This window comes from Drosophila novamexicana, unplaced genomic scaffold (assembly GCF_003285875.2).
Source record: "Drosophila novamexicana strain 15010-1031.04,08,12 unplaced genomic scaffold, DnovRS2.1 tig00000689-arrow-pilon, whole genome shotgun sequence".
NCBI lineage: Eukaryota > Metazoa > Arthropoda > Insecta > Diptera > Drosophilidae > Drosophila > Drosophila novamexicana.
The window spans coordinates 2892766-2913399 of record NW_020824818.1 but is presented as its reverse complement, the minus strand read 5'-3'; the positions used below and the strand labels follow the sequence as shown (position 1 = coordinate 2913399).

General features: G+C 36.9%; 3 protein-coding genes across 3 annotated transcripts in view; 2 read left to right on the top strand and 1 right to left on the bottom strand.

The window, feature by feature from the left end:
- Positions 1-10330, bottom strand: part of LOC115763065 (guanine nucleotide-binding protein subunit gamma-e) — a 60084-nt gene extending 49754 nt beyond the window's left edge. The window contains exon 1 of the mRNA XM_030705489.1: positions 9629-10330. The gene's annotated coding sequence lies outside the window, so the exon portion shown is untranslated. The remainder of the gene's footprint in view (positions 1-9628) is intronic.
- A 4699-nt stretch (positions 10331-15029) lies between these two features.
- LOC115763226 (borealin) lies at positions 15030-16492 on the top strand. The gene is made up of 3 exons (XM_030705700.1): positions 15030-15521; positions 15686-16106; positions 16173-16492. The coding sequence occupies exons 1-3, from the start codon at positions 15146-15148 to the stop codon at positions 16363-16365; spliced, it is 990 nt and encodes a 329-aa protein (XP_030561560.1). The 5' UTR covers positions 15030-15145; the 3' UTR covers positions 16366-16492.
- A 42-nt stretch (positions 16493-16534) lies between these two features.
- Positions 16535-17493, top strand: LOC115763227 (borealin). Its single transcript, XM_030705701.1, has 3 exons — positions 16535-16880; positions 16933-17143; positions 17203-17493. The coding sequence occupies exons 1-3, from the start codon at positions 16622-16624 to the stop codon at positions 17393-17395; spliced, it is 663 nt and encodes a 220-aa protein (XP_030561561.1). The 5' UTR covers positions 16535-16621; the 3' UTR covers positions 17396-17493.
- Positions 17494-20634: the final 3141 nt, after the last annotated feature.

Sequence of the window (20634 nt, the reverse complement as noted above, 5' to 3'; positions counted from 1 at the left end):
GTTAGCTGTCCTTAACAATTAAATTAGTTTTCTTTAATTTAAAATCATTTTTTTTTTTATTGTAAATAAAAGTGTATTATATTTTATTTAGTCTATTTTTTTGTTCATGTCCAAAGTTCTTTTTAATAACTCGTAATTCCCGATGACACTAGCGAGTTTAAAAAATAATATAAAAGCAATGACAACATGAGAAAAAATATAAAAGCATAAATAACCCTTTATCTTTAGGGAAGAATTACTAAAAAGTTCTTCGGTTATTTACTGCATAAGAATAACTTTCTGGCAACGTTGTTCTTCAGCAAATTGTATAAATATTCTTCAGCTCATTCCCTTTGACACGCTATATATCAAATTCATATTGTTTTAAGCATGCCCCATACATTACGCTAAGTTTACGCCCATCAAAACAAATCATCCATTACCCAACGAAATTATTGCACCCATTTGCAGCTCAATTTATTACCCGATTCATGAAAAGAACAAAAGCATACTCTTCTCCGACCCCGCGGTCCACGTCAATTGGCAAGTGAAGCCACAAGATTAATTACCTCAAAGGCAGAACATAAAACCGCAAGTAACAAGTAAATTTAAGAGCAATTACGAAACTTTCGATTTAGCTGGCAACTTTTAAAGCGCCACCTGAACTTATATATACATAAATATATATTTCAGCACCCCAACTTGTGCGTTCTCACTATCTCTCATGCAATGAAATTTAATTTACTTCGATAGCATTTCAAAATCCAATCAAATCGAAACCGGCATCAATTTTTCATGGCGCAAAAACGCTGTAAAAGCAAACTGAAATACCAATGAAAAATTATGAGCCATGTGGCAACGCCAGCAACAGCGACAATAACAACAAGAACAACAACAACAGCAGCAACTATAACAACAAAAGTGTCGACAATAACAATAACAAACAAAGTTGAGGCAAACCCTTTGGCACTGCAATCGACCAGGACGATCCAATAGCCAAGTGGCCATTGATGCGTTAAATAAAAACTTCAACTAAATATTTCCCAAAGCAAAAACAAGCGAATTTCCAAGCAGGCAGCAGGCGATGACCCAAAGTGATGCAAAGTTTCCACAAGAAAAAAAATCGAAAGACCACAATGCGGGCGGTGGGGTGCTTCAAGCAATGTTGGCCAAGTAAAAGCCAACAGCTAAACAGTGGAAAAATAATCTCCAGTCGCAAGCCAACGACTTGAGAATGCCCTAGATTATGTCAAGGGTTAAAAGCTAAAGACGAAGCTAAGTGGAATCAGATCGCCAATGTGCAGTTTTAAGGCTTGCGATAATGTATCTTTTTTCACTTACTTAAGCAGGGCAACTAAAAGTTTTGGGATAATGTATCTTTTCTTTACTTACTTAAGCCGGGTAACTAAATTCATTTCATTTTTAAATCGTGTACACGCTAATACTAAACTGAAAATCTTGTTCAAATTCCTTATGATAATCTTGAAATTAATAAAAGGTAAATAATGCGAGCAAGGAGGAAAATAAATTTTTCAACAGCTTCTAAATAGCAGATGCTAGATATACTCATAAATTACGTTCCAGCACCAGATCATTCCATAAAAGCTAAATATATTTGTATATTTTACTATATATATTAAAAGATAGAGCTTTGCAGGGAATCAGATTTTATGGTAACACAGACACGACTGACATCTATTCCCTTCTTATAAGATTTTACTCACGTTCGAAATGAGCTTAATAAACTTCAAAGAATGCTAATTAAGGAACCAAAATCGTGTGAACAGATTCCAAGCAATGCTTGAAATCAAGTCTCTACACACCCTTAAGAAAGGAACATAATAATTGTTTTATCAATGGAATTACGCCTTCGCTTTTGAAGAACTCACAATTTTTAGTAAGGACTTAAGTTCGATTTCTAATGGGTTAAAAAATCTTTTAAGTACGACTCTGACTTAAAAAAAGCCTAACTTCAATAAGTTTGCCTCAAAGCAAAATGGCAGAATCTGCCAACCTTTACCCGATTTCGAGGGTATCAATTGAAGCTACAACAAACAAGCATTTGTCGTGCCGCCTCCTGCTTTGCACTTGCCTCACATTGCAGCCTCCTGTCTCCTGTAGCATCCGTTGCTGCTCGCTTGCCCCCTCATCCCGTTTCCGCCGTCTCACCGTCCCGCCGTCCCGCTTTGGCATCCGTTTTACGGGCTCGGCCCAGACACGTACACAAACATTTCATGGTTCAATAAATTTGCTGCCGAACGTACCGGAAACTTTGCGAAAAATACATTGGGAAAATGCTCGTTGCAATGTAAAAGGCAAAGAAATTATCTGTAGCCGGTAGCTGGTTGCTGCCACGCCTCCAATACTATGCCACCTGCCCATGGAAGCTTTGTGGATGTGCCACATACGCGCTCTTATAATTTTGCTGGTAGGAAAAACTTTTATGGTTCAGTTTTTTCTGCATTCGCAGATGTCTTTTTATGCTTGCCTTGCTGCCACGCCCACTGATTATATTTTGGCCTAGTTTTGGGCGTGCAGGTGTTAAATTATGCATCGCCCTGCCTTTCGCAACTTCAGCAGCGGCAGCAGCGATAATTGTTGTCATTGTTGTTGCTGTTCTTGTTTTTGTTGTGATGAGACAACTATTGTTGCCCTTTTAATATGTTGCACAAATAGCAATTAAAAGTGCAGGCGAAAAAAGTGAAATAAAAAACCCAAATGGATTTAAGCGAACATAATTTATAGTTTTAATTAGACGAAGCAGCTCTCCCGTTTTTTTTTTTTTGCGGACTCATACATAATTTGCGCTTTCCCATGTTATTCCTGGGGTATTTATTTAGTTTCAAAAAATAAATTACTCTTTGAAAGGACTTAAATGAATGGCTTTTGATAAATTTTAAATGGTTTAGCAAATATATTAAAAAGGGCCCAGTGATGTAGTGAGTCTATCTAGCTAGTTATCAAAAACCTTTGTATTATTGTCAAAGATATTTGATTTAACAAATTTAAGATCTCTCTTGCTCAAGGGTTCGTATCTAATTATAACTGATGAAAACTAAGAAATAATAAACACTTATCTTATTTAATCTTTTTCTAATTCAAATTATGATACATATAATATAGGTTCTAACTAAATATTCAAAACTCGAAAGAAGGGATTTCTTCGGCACGCCGAATTTGGTCAGTAGTCTAGAAAAAAAAAGTTTTCCATACTACGAATTAATTTTTGACTTAATTTGTTCATGATATACTGTTCCGATGTTGTTAAGATTTCGGAGGAACATAGTAGAACTAATAAATGTCGATTTTGGTCAAGATATCTAAATAAACAAAACATTTATTCATACAGGAACCTTCTTTTCGACCGATCGTTCCTATGGCAGCTATATGATAACTGGTTCGATCCGGTTCCAACATATCTACTGAGTGTAACAGAAAGAGGGAGGAGGGCATAGAAACAGACAGACGGAGCGATGAACATGGCTAAATCGACTAGGCTGTTGATGCTGATCAATAATATATTTACTTAATGGGGTCGGAGATGACTCCTTCTGTGCTTTACACATTTCGAGAAAAAATTTAATACCCTCTGCAAGGGTATACAAATGCAAAGGTCGACAAATTTAGCATTAAATAAAATATCAGTGTTCCTTGATATCTTAATAAATTTGTAAATTTAATAAAAATAAAGAAAAATAGACATGTCTAGTATTTCTTTTAAAGAAACAGGCGCAGTATAATTGATAATAAATTGTATTGAATACATATGCCAGAATGCTATGTACTTTCTTTTTTTTCGCAACTAGGAAATATTAAAATATTATTTGCTAAAAACTCTCACTTCTCTAGGAATTTGCACTTTGCACTTGTCAAATATGTTCATATCGGACCATTAAATAAAATTGCATTACAGCAGTGTGTTATACTTCGAAAAAACTTCTTAGCGTAAACTATAGAATTTTCAGCAAAAATAAAATTTGCCAAAGGACTTGCTTGTAAAATTAAATTTATCAAACTTCCACGCCGTTGCACAGCAAGCAAACACAGTCACACACACACACACACACACACACACATACACACAGTTACCGACACCGCAGAAAGAGACACCACACGGAAACCGGAAGTAGAGCGCAAATTTTGTGAATGCACTTCCGCTTAGTGGCCTGCGGAGTCGACTGTGTGTGCGTGCGTGTGCGTGTGTCTATGTGTGGTACACGGTTGTCGTTCGCCCACAAATGTGTTGCCAGATACTTATGTGTGCACGGCACGGGCTTTTGTTATTTATAATGCAACTGGCGCAATGAAATGCGAAGTGAACTATACCAAAAATTTATTGAATAGCAGGATTTATGTGAAGCACACATCAAACAATTACATGCAGTGCATTTTGTAGCATACTTTCGAGCTCACCGTGCACATAAATAAAAGCATCAGTTAATCAACAAAATTGAATAAATGATGCATGGTTGTAATAAAATATTACTAGCCCAAATAAACTCAATTGTATTAAATTTACAATTTGGACTTTTCTCTGTTGGATTGATTTCTATTCACAGTTCAGCATTCGTTTTGTCTGCAACCATAAATCCCATATGAAAAAAAGGTTATCAGAGACAAATAAGAAATGAAATGAATACTATAAGCGCATACATTATATATATATATATTGTTAGGCTTTTCAGTTAATTTTCTTTAGTTATATTTAGCCACTATGAACTTTAAAAGAAACATTGCAACTTCACATTGACATACACTAGCATCTAGGATTTGAACCAGGATCTTCCCTATTAATAAAGTTACTTAGACCTCTCCCTTAGCATAAGACCTCGCTGGGAGGTGTGTAGTCAGGAGCCTCAGGAGCCTCCAAACAAGGCATAGGAGACGCCCCAGAGACCCCTACTACCTACTTGACGATACAGCCTTATTCAAAGAAGTCGCCTTTGTCGTTTGTCCATGATAAAGCCTGAGGACCCAACCAGGCTTGGGGATATATCACCTAAGTCAACTGTGTTGTAATAGAAATATATGCTATTTTTGATTCAATACAATATATATATATATATATATATATATATATATATATGTATATATATATATATATATAGACTTCTCTACCTCTCTACTTATGTAGTATATTGATCTGTCAAGCTCATAGATAATTAGATACCAAGAATCGAAATAATATATGCTCTTTCTAAAGCAGATACAGTTTATTTTAAATTCTTATATTTCCCGAAAGTTAAATAAGGATCGGAAAAAGTCACAGTAAATTAATTCTCATTTAGAAAATGAGTTTAGAACAAATTACCAATATTTAATTTGCCAAACATTTTCATTTTCTGCCGTGCACAATTTTGCTTGGATATTTAAAATCTTTGTCTACTAAATACATAGGAAACTTGTCTAAGTAATCGAACTATTAAGGCAGCTCAGAAAATCGGTTCAAGTTCCACTGGTTTTAAATGTTCAAGCCAATGTTTAAGGGCATGGGACCGCAGATCCAAGAGAAAGATTGATATTTTGTAAACATAAGGTTTACTATTAAATATGTATATGTATAAAATAGGGCTGACCAGACAGAGCGTATGTACCACAGAGGAAGGTTGAAGCCGCAAGAGTTGGACTCTAATATAATAAAAATAATAGTTTTAACCTTTGAAAATTTTGATTTGACAGCTTTGAATTTAAAGTAAACCGACTTAAAGGTTTTTCAATTTAGGGCCTTGACCCTAATTGAAGGAACGCCGAAAGGTATGCATACACACACGCACACCCTTTCTTCCACTGTCACTCTCTCCCCCTCTTTCACTGCCTGCTTGCCTCTCTATCGGGCCATGCCACATATTTTTTTTTTCAAGGCGGCTTGGTTGAAACTAATACACGCCAATTTTCAATACAGAAAATCGAACTTTGAAGTGGGCGCCGACGCGTCGCGAGCTATTCTGAGGACCGCAGCCGCGGGGCGGTGGGGCGGCTCCTATGGGGCATGGTTGAATTTTGCTTGCAACGCGGCTGCTGCTACCGCTGCTGCACATCGCGTGCATTTCTTTTTGGCTTGGCCAAAAACCACTTGAAACTGTTATTGATGAACACGCGCAATGAACTGAGGGCCGAGGCAAGGGAGGAGATGGAACAAAGGCCAGCTTACGGACGCCAGCTGCTGGAACTGGAGCTGCTGCGGCTAAGGATGGGGCGGAGGACACAAGTGCGAAGCTGGGGGAGGGGGCATTGAGTTGTCGCGGCAACGAATGCGTTTTGTGCGTGTTAAAGCACACAGAAAATGTGAAAATATGAAAATGAAAACGAAAATAACGTTGCATACTTAACGGCGCAGTCGACAGAGACAGGTGGAGAGCGGGAACTGGACGGCCCGGCACTTTACCACTTTTTATGCTTGGCGATAAATTAAAATTTTTATTAACATACTTTTCTGTAAGCAACAGCCTTTGCCCCCAAACGTCAGCTTGTCCAGCACTCGACGCTGACGCCGCGGACGACAACGCTCTGTGCTCCAGAGCAGAAGGCCTTGGAACGAGAATTTCCTGTCCAAGCACTTTTTACGACTCTTGAACAGCGCACGCAAACTCTGACACCACCATACCCCAACCCCAGCTAGCAGACCTTATGCTATATACAATTATAATTTGTTGACGCGCTGGCTCAAGCATAACAAGAAAAAAATGCTTGCTCAGTGACAGAGTTTCAAGTCTGAAGAGTTTTCCTCACAGGCGCAGAGGCCATCTCATTTACCAGGAAATGCAGGCTGTGTCTTGCAGCAAGAAAACATTGTTATTATCATGGCCAATAGCCACTGCAGACGCAGCGAAAATCAATTTTTTTTTCATTTTAAATTATGCATACGAACTTTACTAAGGGGCGATAAAAAATTTAGATTGAAAATGAAATCGAATCGAAGTGTTAAGGAGCAATAAGTATAAGTATTGACAATGAATAACAAGTTTTTCTAGAAAGTTTTTTGGAAATTTAAATTCATATTTTCAACAACCGTCAGAATTGACGGGAACCCCTGTGAGTCTCCATGGGAAATGTTTGAATGCGAGAAGCAAGAAGTTAAGCTTAAAAGTGAAAAGATAGACGGAGAATGAACCAATCTGAAGACTAATCAAAATCCGACCAAAAAAAAATTTTTAAAAACAAAGGCGGAGTTTGGTCAAAAATAAACGTAAAAGAAATATACGTAAATATAGCATTTTCTGAATTTTATAAGAAATGTACAGAAAACTTTTGACCGCTTTGCAACTCGCGGCTATATGCATCATGCTGGCACGCGAGCAAAGTTCTGCAATTAATAAATAAAACAAAATTGTCTAAAAAACTTAAATTTAAATAATTTTTCTGCATAATTATACCTAGCAGCTTACAGGATAATTGAAACTTTAACCATAAATGCTATTCGCGTAATTGAGCTATTTAATTATCGTACGGATTAATGAACAAATTTATTTCATTTTTTACCGAGATTACAAGCTTTTGTAACTGCAATAAAAAAGAAATTAGCTCACAAACAAAATATCATTTGCTATTCAAATGCAAATACACGCAGCTAAAGTCCCCCCGATTACTGCATCCCCTCACATGTCTATATTTTATTGTTTATTACAAATAAAAAGAATACAAAAAATACAGCGCATTTAATTAAAAATTAATTGAAACATGTTTAATTCCACTCGGTATTTGGACGTGCAAAACGGCACCTAAAGGTACTCGAAAATTCAGCAAATGGCACGTAGTATTGGCTCCACAATTTTAGCCCCGCCCCTTCCCAATAGTGTCTTTTGCAATGAAATGCAAATATTTTTCACCATAATTGAAGCAGGACAAATGCGAAGGGGAATTGTGACTGTGAATGTGAATGTGAAAGCGAATGGGAATGGTAATGGAATGAATGTGTTTGTGAATGAGAGTGTAATTCAATCATGACTCGGCCAACCAACAAACAAATAAACAAGCAAGCACCTCAATATACGAGCAATTCAATTAATTTTTGTATTACAAATCACAAAAATAAAAAGAATTAAATTAAAAATAATAACATTTCAATGCGATCAAGAGCAGGACAAAAGAAAGGGAAGAAAGCGTAAAAAGTGCCGAACAACTAAAACACATTCCAAATTAAGTTTGCTGCTCATTTGAATATTTGATTGCATATACCCTACATCAAAATATATATGTGCTGGGTATGTAAGCAATATAAACGCCTGCTTTGCTTACAAAATGTTTTTTAATTGAATTTAAGATAAAAGATATAAAAATATATGGCGCAATAATAATTGGCCCCGGCCCGAGGGCGTTGTTATGGGGCGTGCCGCTGACAGCAGCAAAAATAATATATATGTATATATATATGTGTATATATATATATATATATGTTTATATATATATATGTAGCTACATCTGTGTTTATATCAGAACAACAGTAAATTGCAGTTGGACAATTCGCGTACATTAACCGCAGATGCATCAGGACAATGGAAAGGGCAAATGGCCTGGCCAGGACCTCGCTGCAATATTTATTGAGAGGCTGCCTGCGTGAGTAAATGACAATTTTATTGCGCACATTTTGGGCCGAAGCTCACTCATTAAAAAAGTACAAAGGACCCTCTGAGGTAAATAAAGGCGGCTAGGGATTTTAATCATCACACAATTTCAGAACATTTTTATTTTTATTGCTGGTGTCTGAAATTTAAACTGCCAGGCGATTTATAAGGACAACAGCAAATTGAAAATGTCATTAAATGTGGTTTCACATGAACAGCAATACAATGGAAATGCGATGGTCTATAGCGGGGGTCTCAATGCTATCGCATAGGAAATGGAATATTTAGTTTTGATTAAGTGTTACTTAATAATACATTATAGATAAATATAGTTTCCAAAATACAAAACGAATCTAGGCATCAAGTAAAGAAACAATTAGGATTAAAAAATGTAGTATATAAAAACAGAGAGGTATCACATTAATAAGTTCGATGACAATATGTCTATTCTAATGGTGAAATGACTAGGGAGAAAAATTAATTTTGAATAATCAAGCAAGGACGAGATGTCGAATATAAAAACAAAAAGGCAACATATATTAAAAAATATTAAACTTATTAACTATCAATATAAATAATTTATATTTATTTTTTAAAATTGTGAAGAATTCAATTAAAATACTCTCTCGAAACCCGGAGCTTAAGTTCAGAAATAATATTAAATAATTTTTCATACCTAATACACAGTTAAAAGACAGAGTCTTGGAAATAATTAATAAGATAAAAAACATTAACACATAATATTGAATGTTTCCTCTTGCTTTGACCTAAAAGATTTAAGCAATGCTTTGGACTCCATAAAATGTATACTAAATTAGTGACCTATATTTTAGATTAACTTCTGAACTTCTCCTCGAATTAATTTGGATATCTGACTTTTTATATTTAGACCAATATAATGACTAAAGAACACACCGCTGTTGAATTTCTTGCTTTGAGCTTTAGAATATGTGGAATATTTTATGTTGAAATGTACAGAAAATATATTTATAACTGCTGAATAATTTTAAGATCCATTAAGAGATGTGATTTGCTTTTATATTGTCTTTAATAGATCTTTCCAATTCATATTTTGGAATCGAACTTACCAGACAGAAGAGTTTATAATTTGATCGCTTCGCTCGGGAAGTAGACCTGAACTTAGGATGTCCGAAATGGAAAGTTTTCAATTTTCGTTAAGAGGTCGTGTGTATGTCGCGCGCCAAAAACTATGCAACACAGACTGTGAATGTCTTCTGGTTCCGTTGCTGGTCGACTGCCGCCGTCGATGTCAACGCCTGATGGCTGGTAATGTGATTAGTTGCCTCTGCCGTGTGTGTGTGGGTGTGTGTTTGTGTGTGTGTGAGTGTCTTGTGAGTAAATTTTAATTTAATTATGCCCTCGTCGCACTCCTGTTCTCCGCCCCGCTCTTCAGTTACGAAAAAACGGCTCAAAGCAAACGAGCGCAAACTAAAGACACGCACCAATAAACAAAGGCAACAATAACAAACAAACAAAAGGCAGCTGAACCGACAGAGAGACGACTGCGGGGTACGCTTGCGGCAACGGTCCCGAGCACAAGTCTAGTTCGCTCGACCGACTATAAAAATAACCAGAAGCGGGCGCGCGAATGTCGAATGAATGGCGAATGAATGTGGAATGTGTGGAGTGCCAAACTTGATTCGAATGCGAATGCGAATGCGAACGATACAAAACGGAACCTCAGTCCGTTCAGTTGGACGCTGGCGCTGACGCTGACTGCTGGCTGCTGTCTGCTCTGGCTACTCTGGATACTCTGTCGCTGGCTTTGGCTCTGGCTAACTGCTGGCGATGGCTGGCAATCGAATGCAACTGCTGCCGCTGCCTGCTACGAGCGACTGCTCGGCGTCTCTGTTGCATACGCCAAGGCGACCCACGAGAGGAACGCGCGGCAATGGAACAGTCGAGAGTCGTTGCTTTTGAGTGCAACTTGCAGTTTTGAGTGTTCCGGAACGGGTAGAAAACTGTGAAACAGTCCAAGTGCACACCTGTGCCCAGAGAGGGTTTGAGCCAGCGGGGGTGTCAGTTTGCTTGCGTGTAGGTGTGTGTGGGGGTAATTGTATATTGAACTAGAATGCTAGACGAAAATTTAATTGAGTTTACGATACTTACTCCCTACTTAGAGCGCACACAATTCAATATTTGGCTCATTAATGTCTAAGGGTAGTTTCGAAGAGGGGATGAAACTACCATACATACTATATCAAAAACCCATAACATTTAAATGATTGCTTTTTCGGAACACCTATTTACTATCTACATACATATATTATGTGTACTTAGCCGTCAGAGTAGTGGCAGAGACAATTTGAAATGTACAAGAACTTAGATAGTAAAGAACACGAAGGAGTGAATACTAAATAACCCGTACAAAGTAGAGCACATGCAACTGGTTTTAATTGGAAATGTTGGCTTGTAGTTGTTGGTGCAATTGCAGCCAGATGAATGTTGAACATTTTGTTATCAAATTAAAGCCCCTAAATGGTAGCAAAGTTTGGGCACAGACTCTGAACTTTATTTAATTAAAAGAATCGAAATCGAAATCTAGAAAAACCCATTAAGATTTCTTTGCGTGATGCACTACATTAATTACTTGTATTGTTAGTATTATTTTTCTTTCGTACCAGCATTATTAAAACTACAATTATTATTATTTTTGTTTATATTATAATTGTTAAGTCAAGGTTACTTCAAGATGTAATTGAACTAACTTACAAATAACCAAGTTAAATTTAGACTAACCTTTTAATGTGTCTTCCTCTTTCTCAAACAGCTTAAAAATATTAATAATTACAAGTGCACATTTCTGAAAAGCAAAAACATTAAAAAATATTAATCATTTATTGAATTTATGAAAATCGCATAGAAGGGCGATGTTATGTGAATGAAGGGAGCGAGTTGTCTGAGCGAAAAAATACGATTAGGCGACAATGAAAGCGAAAGCTAATGATTGTAAAATATAAAGTTATTAGAGATAAATGCATATTAGTTAGCATGGGTATACACAAATATATTAAGAGTAGTAAAGTGTATCAACACCTTTTTGAAATAGGACAATCGACAATCAGATAGGATTACGAAATCACTTATTTATTTACAAATTTCTTCGAAGAATAGCGTTTTACATATAAAGAAAACTAATCAACTACCTTATTTTCTAGGAGTATAATATGTATACAAATTTTAACATGTAATAGATTATGATGTTTTTCAATATATATTTTTCTATATATATATATATACAATATATATTTTTCTATGGGCAATTTAATAATAATTTGACTTTAGAAAGCCTTCAAGTAAATGAGAGACTGTTGATGACTGTTATTTTACTATACAAAACTGCTAATTGCAGGGTATTTCATATTCGTATCAGATCTCACACCTCTCGATATGGCTGGTTGCCCGTCCGCTTGGCTGCCTGTCTGGATTGTATATCCTGGTCTTTGTGTGGCTTTCATTGTGCCCGTCCTGGCTCCACCTGTTCTACAATATATACAAAATGTAATGATGCTCCTGGTTGGTATGCTCCCGTTTCCACATGTAGGCTGTCTGCCAGCGGCTGCTGTGGCGACAGGCGGCACAATAAAAGCGTTGCACGCACTATGCAATATGCAACAGTTGCAAATACGCAGACGAGGCGAGCGGCAATCAGAAGCGGCAAAGAGCTGCGGTTGGGGCCGGAATGAAGCCAGGATAAATGCACACTTTATGTATGGGTGTGTGTGTATGTAAAATAAGTCGTTGTGTAATCTATCCATGAAAGTCGCATCCGTTTTGCATTTTGTGTGCTTAACGCATCGTTTGGTCGCGCAAATTGGGTTTCACTGTTGTTGTGGTTGTCGCTGCTGCTGTGGCATCTGCTTTTGTTGAATTTCTCTCACAAATAAAGTGGAGCGAAAATGTTGACGTTACCGCTGATTGGATATGCTTTTGAGATGCCCGCACATCAATTGTGGCCAAGGCTCAGCTTCAGCTGCGTCTTTGACTTTGACTTTTAGGCCAGCCAAGCGGATTAACTGTTGCTGGCTTTTGTGCTCCGGCCAAGTGCCAATTAAAAACTTTGACACTTTGTCCGCCTGCTCGGTCTGGCAATTTAATTAGCTAAACCTAATCAATGGCTGTCCAAAATGTTTCGATTGTCATAAAAGTGGTCACAGCCAAGCAGAAAGTGCAGAGAGACAGATAGATAGAGCACGCAGTCAACTGCAGATACATTATATACCCACCACTGGCTGAGATGTACATTCATATCTTTTATATGCTATGCACTCGTATTTAGCACAAGCTACGCCTGGCACAGCATACAATTTATGCTGCAGCAGTGTGGCATGGGCGGCAGAGGGTGGGCTGCCTAATAGGATTGCGGCTGTAATTTTTGGAACTTCAGTTTTGCAATCTTGAAATGTGTGTGCCGCATTCTCCCGAATGAATTAATGCAGTTAATGCACACAATATTCTCTTGCTTTTCGACATAGCAAGGAAACTTGTCCATAGACCATGCACAACTGTCGAATATCATACTGCAATTAATACATATATATCCTTAAAATATCATTTTATGCGTGTCTCTATAAATTTCAATATCTATCTACCATATATTTGCTTGTTGACAAGCATCTGTCTTGCTCACACCAACGAAAATTTGAGGTTTGACAAAGTGAGCGACAATTCTGATATACATATACACTGTCACACGCACTTCCTACATACATACATACATAGGCGTGTGTATTGGACGATAAAACACACAAAAAAAAACACCTCCAAGTGATTAAAATTAAAGGGGCAACACATACAACAGCTTTTATACCCTATCAGAAGGCGGCAGCCATAAATTATATATGTATATTTAGTAGCCGGTACTGCCAGGCCTTGCCCGTGGAAAGTTTTGTGATACAAATTTTAGATACTGCCATTCCACCTGGTACACGCCCGTGGATAACTGAAATCTACCCGTAGATTGATCTCCACTTCTATTTCTAGAACTGTATGTTTAACGACCGGCTATGTTATAAGCATCTTGAAGTGGCCTTTTGATAAGGGTCTTGAAGTGGAAAAATAAACTTTCCTTTGAACCACATTTTTCATCCAAGAGCGGTGAATTTTACGAAAACGTATTAAATAAGTTTTCCTAAGGATCTTGGAATTTGGGTGGAATTTGAAAAGCCACTGCAACACGTATTCTTTTAATTTGTATGTAGGGCTTTAGCAATTAGTTTGAAGCTGATTCGCACATTTAGCCCTTCATTCGCACTTATCATAAAAACAAAAACAGCACAAATGTTGTTGTTGCAGTGCCGAGACCCGGCGCAACCGGGTAGAAAATTTAAATGTCAGAAGGCCATGGTATTCTAATCAAAAGATAACGCACACGGCGTATCATAAAGTATGACGTCACTTTTCATAGAATTTTATTTCTGTTGTTTAGTATATATTTCTACCTTTTTTATGTACATTTAAATAATTATTTAATGTTGTCTTTTATCATAAATAATTCAGTTAAAAGTCTAATAATTTACTGTACGAAACGATCACACACGAAAAGCCTAATGCTATGACGTCATATGCAAACTAAAACTAGGATAGTTAAGCTTTGTCAAGATAGCCTCTGAGAGACAATGGAGACACTTGCTTCATTGTTTGAGACATCTTTAAACACAATTTCTATAAATGTTGTTAAAAATGTCCATTATATATTCCCGCAATTTATAGACATCACAAAATGCCAAATGGTCAAGCTAAAACATGGATTTCCTAAATACTGTTTTTAAAAACAGAAAACAATTATAAGATCGAAGAAAACTAACTTTGTGAAACAAGTGTACATATGTACACTACATACATACATACGTATATGCAATATTCACACATAAAAACAAATACAAAGTTTTAATGCTTCAATCAGGAAAGGTAAGCTTTGAGGACATAAATTAAGTTAAGCTAAATAAGCATTTTATATGTATACACGATTAAATAAAAAGGTTATTCAATACAAGTAATAATAAAAAATGAATTACCTATTTCTTGGCAGCATGTGTACATACATACATACATATGTTTGTATGCAGTGTGGAGCAGTAAGAGGAGCGATCGGCGGCCAAGTAACGGTGCTTGCATGAGAGTATGTATGAATGTCGCACAGGCACAAAATAACTAAAAATCGTATTTGCACACGCCAAAAACACTTTTGCCATTGTTTACATATTTGCACAATACATCAAACCGTTATTATGTATAAATATTAATAAAAAAAACACCGAACATTAATCATTTCATTTTTAATATGCTCACTTTCGCGGGAAACACTGCAACAGCACTTGCACAAAATGGTCTGCCTAATATTACAGAGCTGCACAGACTGTTGGGCAAAATGTTAACATATCGATATATCGCATGTAACGATGCGATTACACTCACATTGATGCTGCCTATCGACGCCAGCTGCAAAGAAAACGGCGGAAAAACTCAAAAGAAACATACAAAAGCGACGCCTGCTCAGTGTGCCAAAAAGAAGGACGCAAATTAAAATATATATTTACTAGAGAATTTTTCGAAACATAAGAAACCAAAAACTCGCTGCCAAAATGCCGCGCACAAAGATAACAAAAAATTCGAAAAGAAATCGCGAGGCGGCCAATCGTGAGGAAAAGATACGCACCTACGAATTAAAAATGGATTCCGTACTGATGAGCATCGACGACTTGGAGATGCGCTACAAATCGATGGTGGATACACAGCTGCAGATGATCACCTCGCGGCTGCAAACCGAGCTGCGCGAAATGAAAATGTGCGACTTTCTGGAGCTGCTGCTCACTCTCGAGCACTTTTCCAACTTCAAGGCCAGCGATCAGACTCAGCATTTCGGCTCGCAATCCATGTGCAGCAATACAACAAACGGCGGCGGCGCCAGTACCAACATCTGCACAGCCGCAACAGCGACCAGCAGTCGCAATGATGAGGGTAATCTTTCTTTCTTTGTTTTGAATTATTTTCTGCTTTTTGGTGGCGCGTTCTCGAACTCTGCTCTAATTTTCTTATGATCCTAACATTTGTCATCCTCACGCACGCACACACGCACACGTACACCCATACATTTGCTGTTGGTCTGGTCACACTCTATTTAGGCTACCTTACAGAGGACAGCAGCCTGGGCGGTGCCATCAGCAGCAATAGCGTAAGCACCATGTCCGCTTACACTGGTTCCATGCTGCGCTCGGCCAAGGCCATGCGCACACCTGGACCGCTGCATTCGGCGCGTGCGCGTCGCGAGCGTCGCAGTCGCTCCGCTTGTGGTGCCTCCAAGGTGCTGGTGAATACGAGCAGCGCTGTGGCCAGCAGCAGCAGCTCGAATGCGCTGCGCAATTCACGCAGCAAGATGCGCACACCGATGGCATCGCGTCCAAAGGCATTTAGCGCAGATCGTACGCCGCGGCTTCTAAAGAAGCGCTCCTCTTCGCCATCCACGCCGCCCATGGCCTTTCTACGCTGGCCCAAGCCCGGCGAGGTGGCGCTCTCCAAGTTCGGCAGCCCCATTGTGTCCCAGGTGTAAGTTATTTCCCCTGGAGCATGCGTCTATCAGCTAACTAAATTCGGCCCTCCTTCCATTTGCAGCATGCCAGACAAGTTTGCCAATGTCAATATACCCATACGCAATGGCGTATTATCGCTGCGGCCCAAGAAGTTATCCGAGATCAAGGCGGATCTGTTAGAGAATCTGGATGCGGACACTTTAAGCCAAATAAAGACATTGCATGAGAACTTGCAATTGATTGTTAACACGGCCAACAAGGCCGGCTTCAAGTAGCTCCCCAAACGTCGAAAGCCTACAAACATAAATCTTTAATCTATATATATATATATATGCCTAATCTATATACATACGTATTTTATGTTCGTTTAGTTTAAGTTCAGTTCGCAGTTGCTAATCCATTTTTTAAAGTGTATTCTAAAATTAAATTTGTCCCGAGTTAATAAAAATTCAAATGTTCAATCGCAGCAGGCGCAGAAGCTGTCAATTCTCAAGTCCAAGCATTTAAAAACTGTTTCAGTACAAAGTCGAGATGCCACGCACCAAAATAGGCAAACGTACCCGTCAGCAGTTGCGCCTAGATGCGGAACGGGAGGAGCAGCTGCGAATGGCACAAATGAAACTGGAGTCGGCGCTGGAGAAGATCGATGAGCTTGGCAAGCGCAGCGTGCAGCAGGTGAACAATCAGCTGCAGCTAATACTGGCGCGCACCCATCAGCATGTGCTGCAGATGAAGTGGAGCGAGTTTCTCAAGCTCAAGCTGCACCACTTCGAGGACTATCAGTGGATAGGTTAGTAGCAGCCATCCCTTTTAGAAAATCCGCCTCTAATAAAGACTTTCAGCGCCCAAACCTCCCACGAAGCGCAGCCAGTCCATTACGCGCAGCGGACGCTTGCGCACGCCACAGCAGCCGCTGTCGGCGCGCCCTCAGGTACAATCCGTGGACCGAGGCATGGCCCGGAGCGCCGTCTTACCAGCTGTGGCCCTGTTACGCTGGCCCAAACCGGGGGAGGTGGCTCTCTCCACGGGCGGCAGCCCACTGGCCGTGCAGACGTAAATAATGAGCACGCCTATTACTACTCCTCAGCTCCGCTAATTCCTGTCTGCTGTAGTTTTCCGGATCGCTGCGCCAACGTGCATATACCGACCAAGCTGGGCGTGCTCAAGCTGAAGCCGCAAAAGATGTCCGAGGTGAAGCGCGAGGTGCTCAAGCAGTTGGACTCGGCTACTTTGAATCAGATAAAAACGCTCAACTCCAATCTGCATATGATTGTCGACATGGCCACCAAGTTGCGAAAGCTCTAGAGGATTGGCAGGCAGACAGTCAAGGATCTTGTTTCGGTTTACTCTTATTTCATTAATATTTTATTTAGTCTTTTTCATTTTCTCATTTTCAATGTTTTTTTTCTCTTTTTGTTAAACATTAAGTGTACGTGTTGCTGTTGTTGTTGTTGTTGTTGCTGCTGTTGTGTTCTTGCAATTTCATTGTATATTTAATTTACAATTAATTAATAAATTTAATTATTCATAGATTTGTAAGTACAAACATAAACGTAGCGCACATAATATTAATGTTTAAATTGTTTTCATTTGTTTAGTGTAAATTCAATTGAAAGTGCGTTCCTCTCTGAATTTCGCCTGATCTTTACACGAGAATTACATTTACACACGTACGTTTATTAATTAATTACTTTAGAAATTAACCATTTCATGAATTACTTATGTACGTTGTTTTGCATAACAAATGTTTTGTGAAGTGTTGAAATTTTGTTGTTTTTTTTTTTGTTTCATGTGAACCTTTATATAATATGCAACTGTGTTTGTGTGTTTGTGAGAGGGTGAGTCGTACATAGAAATATAATATATAGCAAAAAGGTACATAGACTTACACAAAATATGTCTGAATTATCATTTCTTAGTAGTTTTTTAGAGAGAGAGAGAGAGAGAGACATAGACAACATATAAACAGTGACTGCGACAGTGACAACAACACAATATAACATTTAGTTTTAATCTTTAATTTTTTGTTTGTAACATTTATGTGGCTTGTATTTGGGTTCAAGTTTTGGGTGTGTTTCGTATATCCTAAGTGTAGCCAATTTTATACACTGAATTAAATAAATATGCGCCCAATCGAATGCCTTTAAAACGATGCCTTACATTGTAAATTATGCTCCTAACAAAATAAGTCTTTCAATATCCATATTTAATCCGCAATTTTAAAAACCATTTGGTTCCAGTTTGGGTCCGACAACATAGGTAAACAGGAAACAATAGCGTATAATTATGTGCCTAAGTGTTACGAAACATGTCAATACTTAGAAATAAGATGCATATGTGAATGATTTGAACTGAAGTTTGCTCGAAATAAAACTAATTTCATTCCCATGTACGTATTTACCTTATCCAATGCCTACCGAAACTAACCTAACCTCGTAAATCAGTTAACTAGGCGTTCCCCGAACGCGTCTAACTACGCTAATCCCATTCTCAACCGTACTAAAACTCGATAGATACCACAAACTTGTTCTGCTTTCATTTCTAGGTTATCCTGTTCGACTATTTTTTTATCAGTATTTTTCGGTCTTTTTTTTTTTTGTTTAACACAGCCAATCAACAATAGATCCTCCCAGCTTTTCCGATACGTAATTCCATGCAAAATCTCTATATATGTACAGCAGCAGACATAATAACTGTAAAATGATGTACAAAATTTGGTAAAGGTGTTGTTATACTTTTTGTTGTAACTGTGAAATGGTTCCTAAGTATTCTCGCGTGTGTGTGTGTGTGTGTTTGTGTGTGTATGTGTGTTCTATCATGAGTCTATACTCTTGTAAGCCTTGTGTATAAAGTTCTAATCCTTGTATTGAACGTTTTTTATGGTTATTATGAATTTGTTGTTTATACAAAATTGTGCTATGAGTTTTTTTGTTTTTTCACTATTTTGTTTTACAAATAACTATTTGTTTAGGCTGTTGTTTTAGAATTCGTTATAACGTTGTTTAAATGCTAATTAATATATATTTGTTTTTGTATTTTTGTATTAGTTCTTTTGGGCACTACTTATTACGGTTCAGGGCTTCTTTGTAATTAGTAAATAGTATTTTTTTTCATTTTATATTTTTGTAATATTTTTTTTTTGTTTAACAATTTGTTTTGTAGGCTTATGCACGGGTACAGGGCGTTGCATTTTGTATTTTTTTGTTCATATTTTTTTTCATTTTATGGTTTCATGTTTAATGTATTTTTTATTTTGGTACAAATTTATGGTACTAGGTTGCATAAAGAGAATACGAGTATATACAGTAAAAATATACATATAAAAACAGAATGGAATTATTAAAAAGTCGAATGCATATATACAATTAATTAGTAATAACTTATTTATAGATGTGCTTGTAACTAATTAAATATATATATGTATAATATGTATGTATGTATCAAAATGGAAACTGTTAAATGTTAGTAATATTTATGTTTTTTTTTTTGCTGTATAATTCGTAGCTAGCTTTAGTGTTGTAATAAATTTATGAAATTAATTCTTATTATGAATACGAAAGTTTATGGTAATTTTGTTTTTTTTCTTCATTTTTTTTTTTGTAAATATTTTTTTGTTCAATATATATATGTATGTATAACTATTTTGGTAATTTAATATATATTTTTATATGCTTATAAATTAATTAATTTCATTAAATGCTTAAATTCATTAATGCACTTTATATGTACTTTTTGTGTTGCTGTGTGTGTGAAATTTGCTAGAATCTGTTGCCAAGTCACTTATCTATATAAATATATATTTATACGTATGCAATGTACTTGTTAATCATTCAAACCTATACTAAATGCAGTATACTTGTGTATATTCATTTCTTGTTTTGGTTGAGGTCCTATTCAGTATAAATCAAAGCTACGTGAGAACCAAGAGCAAAGCTGAAACTTGGCTTTCGACAATATCTATTTACCCCCGCAGAAACTATTATACTCTTCCCATCAACATCATACATCTATCAAAACTAAAATTTGATAGATATTAGATAAAATGGGTTAAGATAGACGTAAAATATATATTTTAATTTAGAGCATCTGCAAGGGTATTAAATCGTCGGCATGTCGTATATATAGCACTTATTTTATGATTTAATTTAATTGTATTAAATGTAGCCTCTTAAAAAAATGGAATTTTAACTAACGCTGTCTCAAAAATGTAATTACTTAAACTACTTATTAAATTAATGTATGTGAAACTCGCGATTAGCATTTAAATACATATATGTACAAATAAATACATATTGTTGTTAATGTTCAATTATATTGTTAGTATTATAATTTTGTGTGGTAACTGGCATTTGTTTATGTTTTTGTCATTTTATTTAGTTTTTTAATATTCTGTTAAGAGTTTATATATAAATTTGTATGTTTATTATAGGTTTTTTGAACTTAACGAGAGGTATTTCTATTTTCCCAAGTGTTAATATCGCCATTTGTGTATACACTTCATTATTTCATAATAATTTTTATCGTTGTTGTCGTTGTTATTTTCT

Coding starts and splice junctions, on each gene's coding strand:
- LOC115763227 (XM_030705701.1), top strand. CDS start 16,622: ATGCCACGCACCAAAATAGGCAAACGTACCCGTCAGCAGTTGCGCCTA. Junction 16,881..16,932: donor CGAGGACTATCAGTGGATAG/GTTAGTAGCAGC, acceptor AAAGACTTTCAG/CGCCCAAACCTCCCACGAAG. Junction 17,144..17,202: donor AGCCCACTGGCCGTGCAGAC/GTAAATAATGAG, acceptor TGTCTGCTGTAG/TTTTCCGGATCGCTGCGCCA.
- LOC115763226 (XM_030705700.1), top strand. CDS start 15,146: ATGCCGCGCACAAAGATAACAAAAAATTCGAAAAGAAATCGCGAGGCG. Junction 15,522..15,685: donor CAGCAGTCGCAATGATGAGG/GTAATCTTTCTT, acceptor CACTCTATTTAG/GCTACCTTACAGAGGACAGC. Junction 16,107..16,172: donor AGCCCCATTGTGTCCCAGGT/GTAAGTTATTTC, acceptor TTCCATTTGCAG/CATGCCAGACAAGTTTGCCA.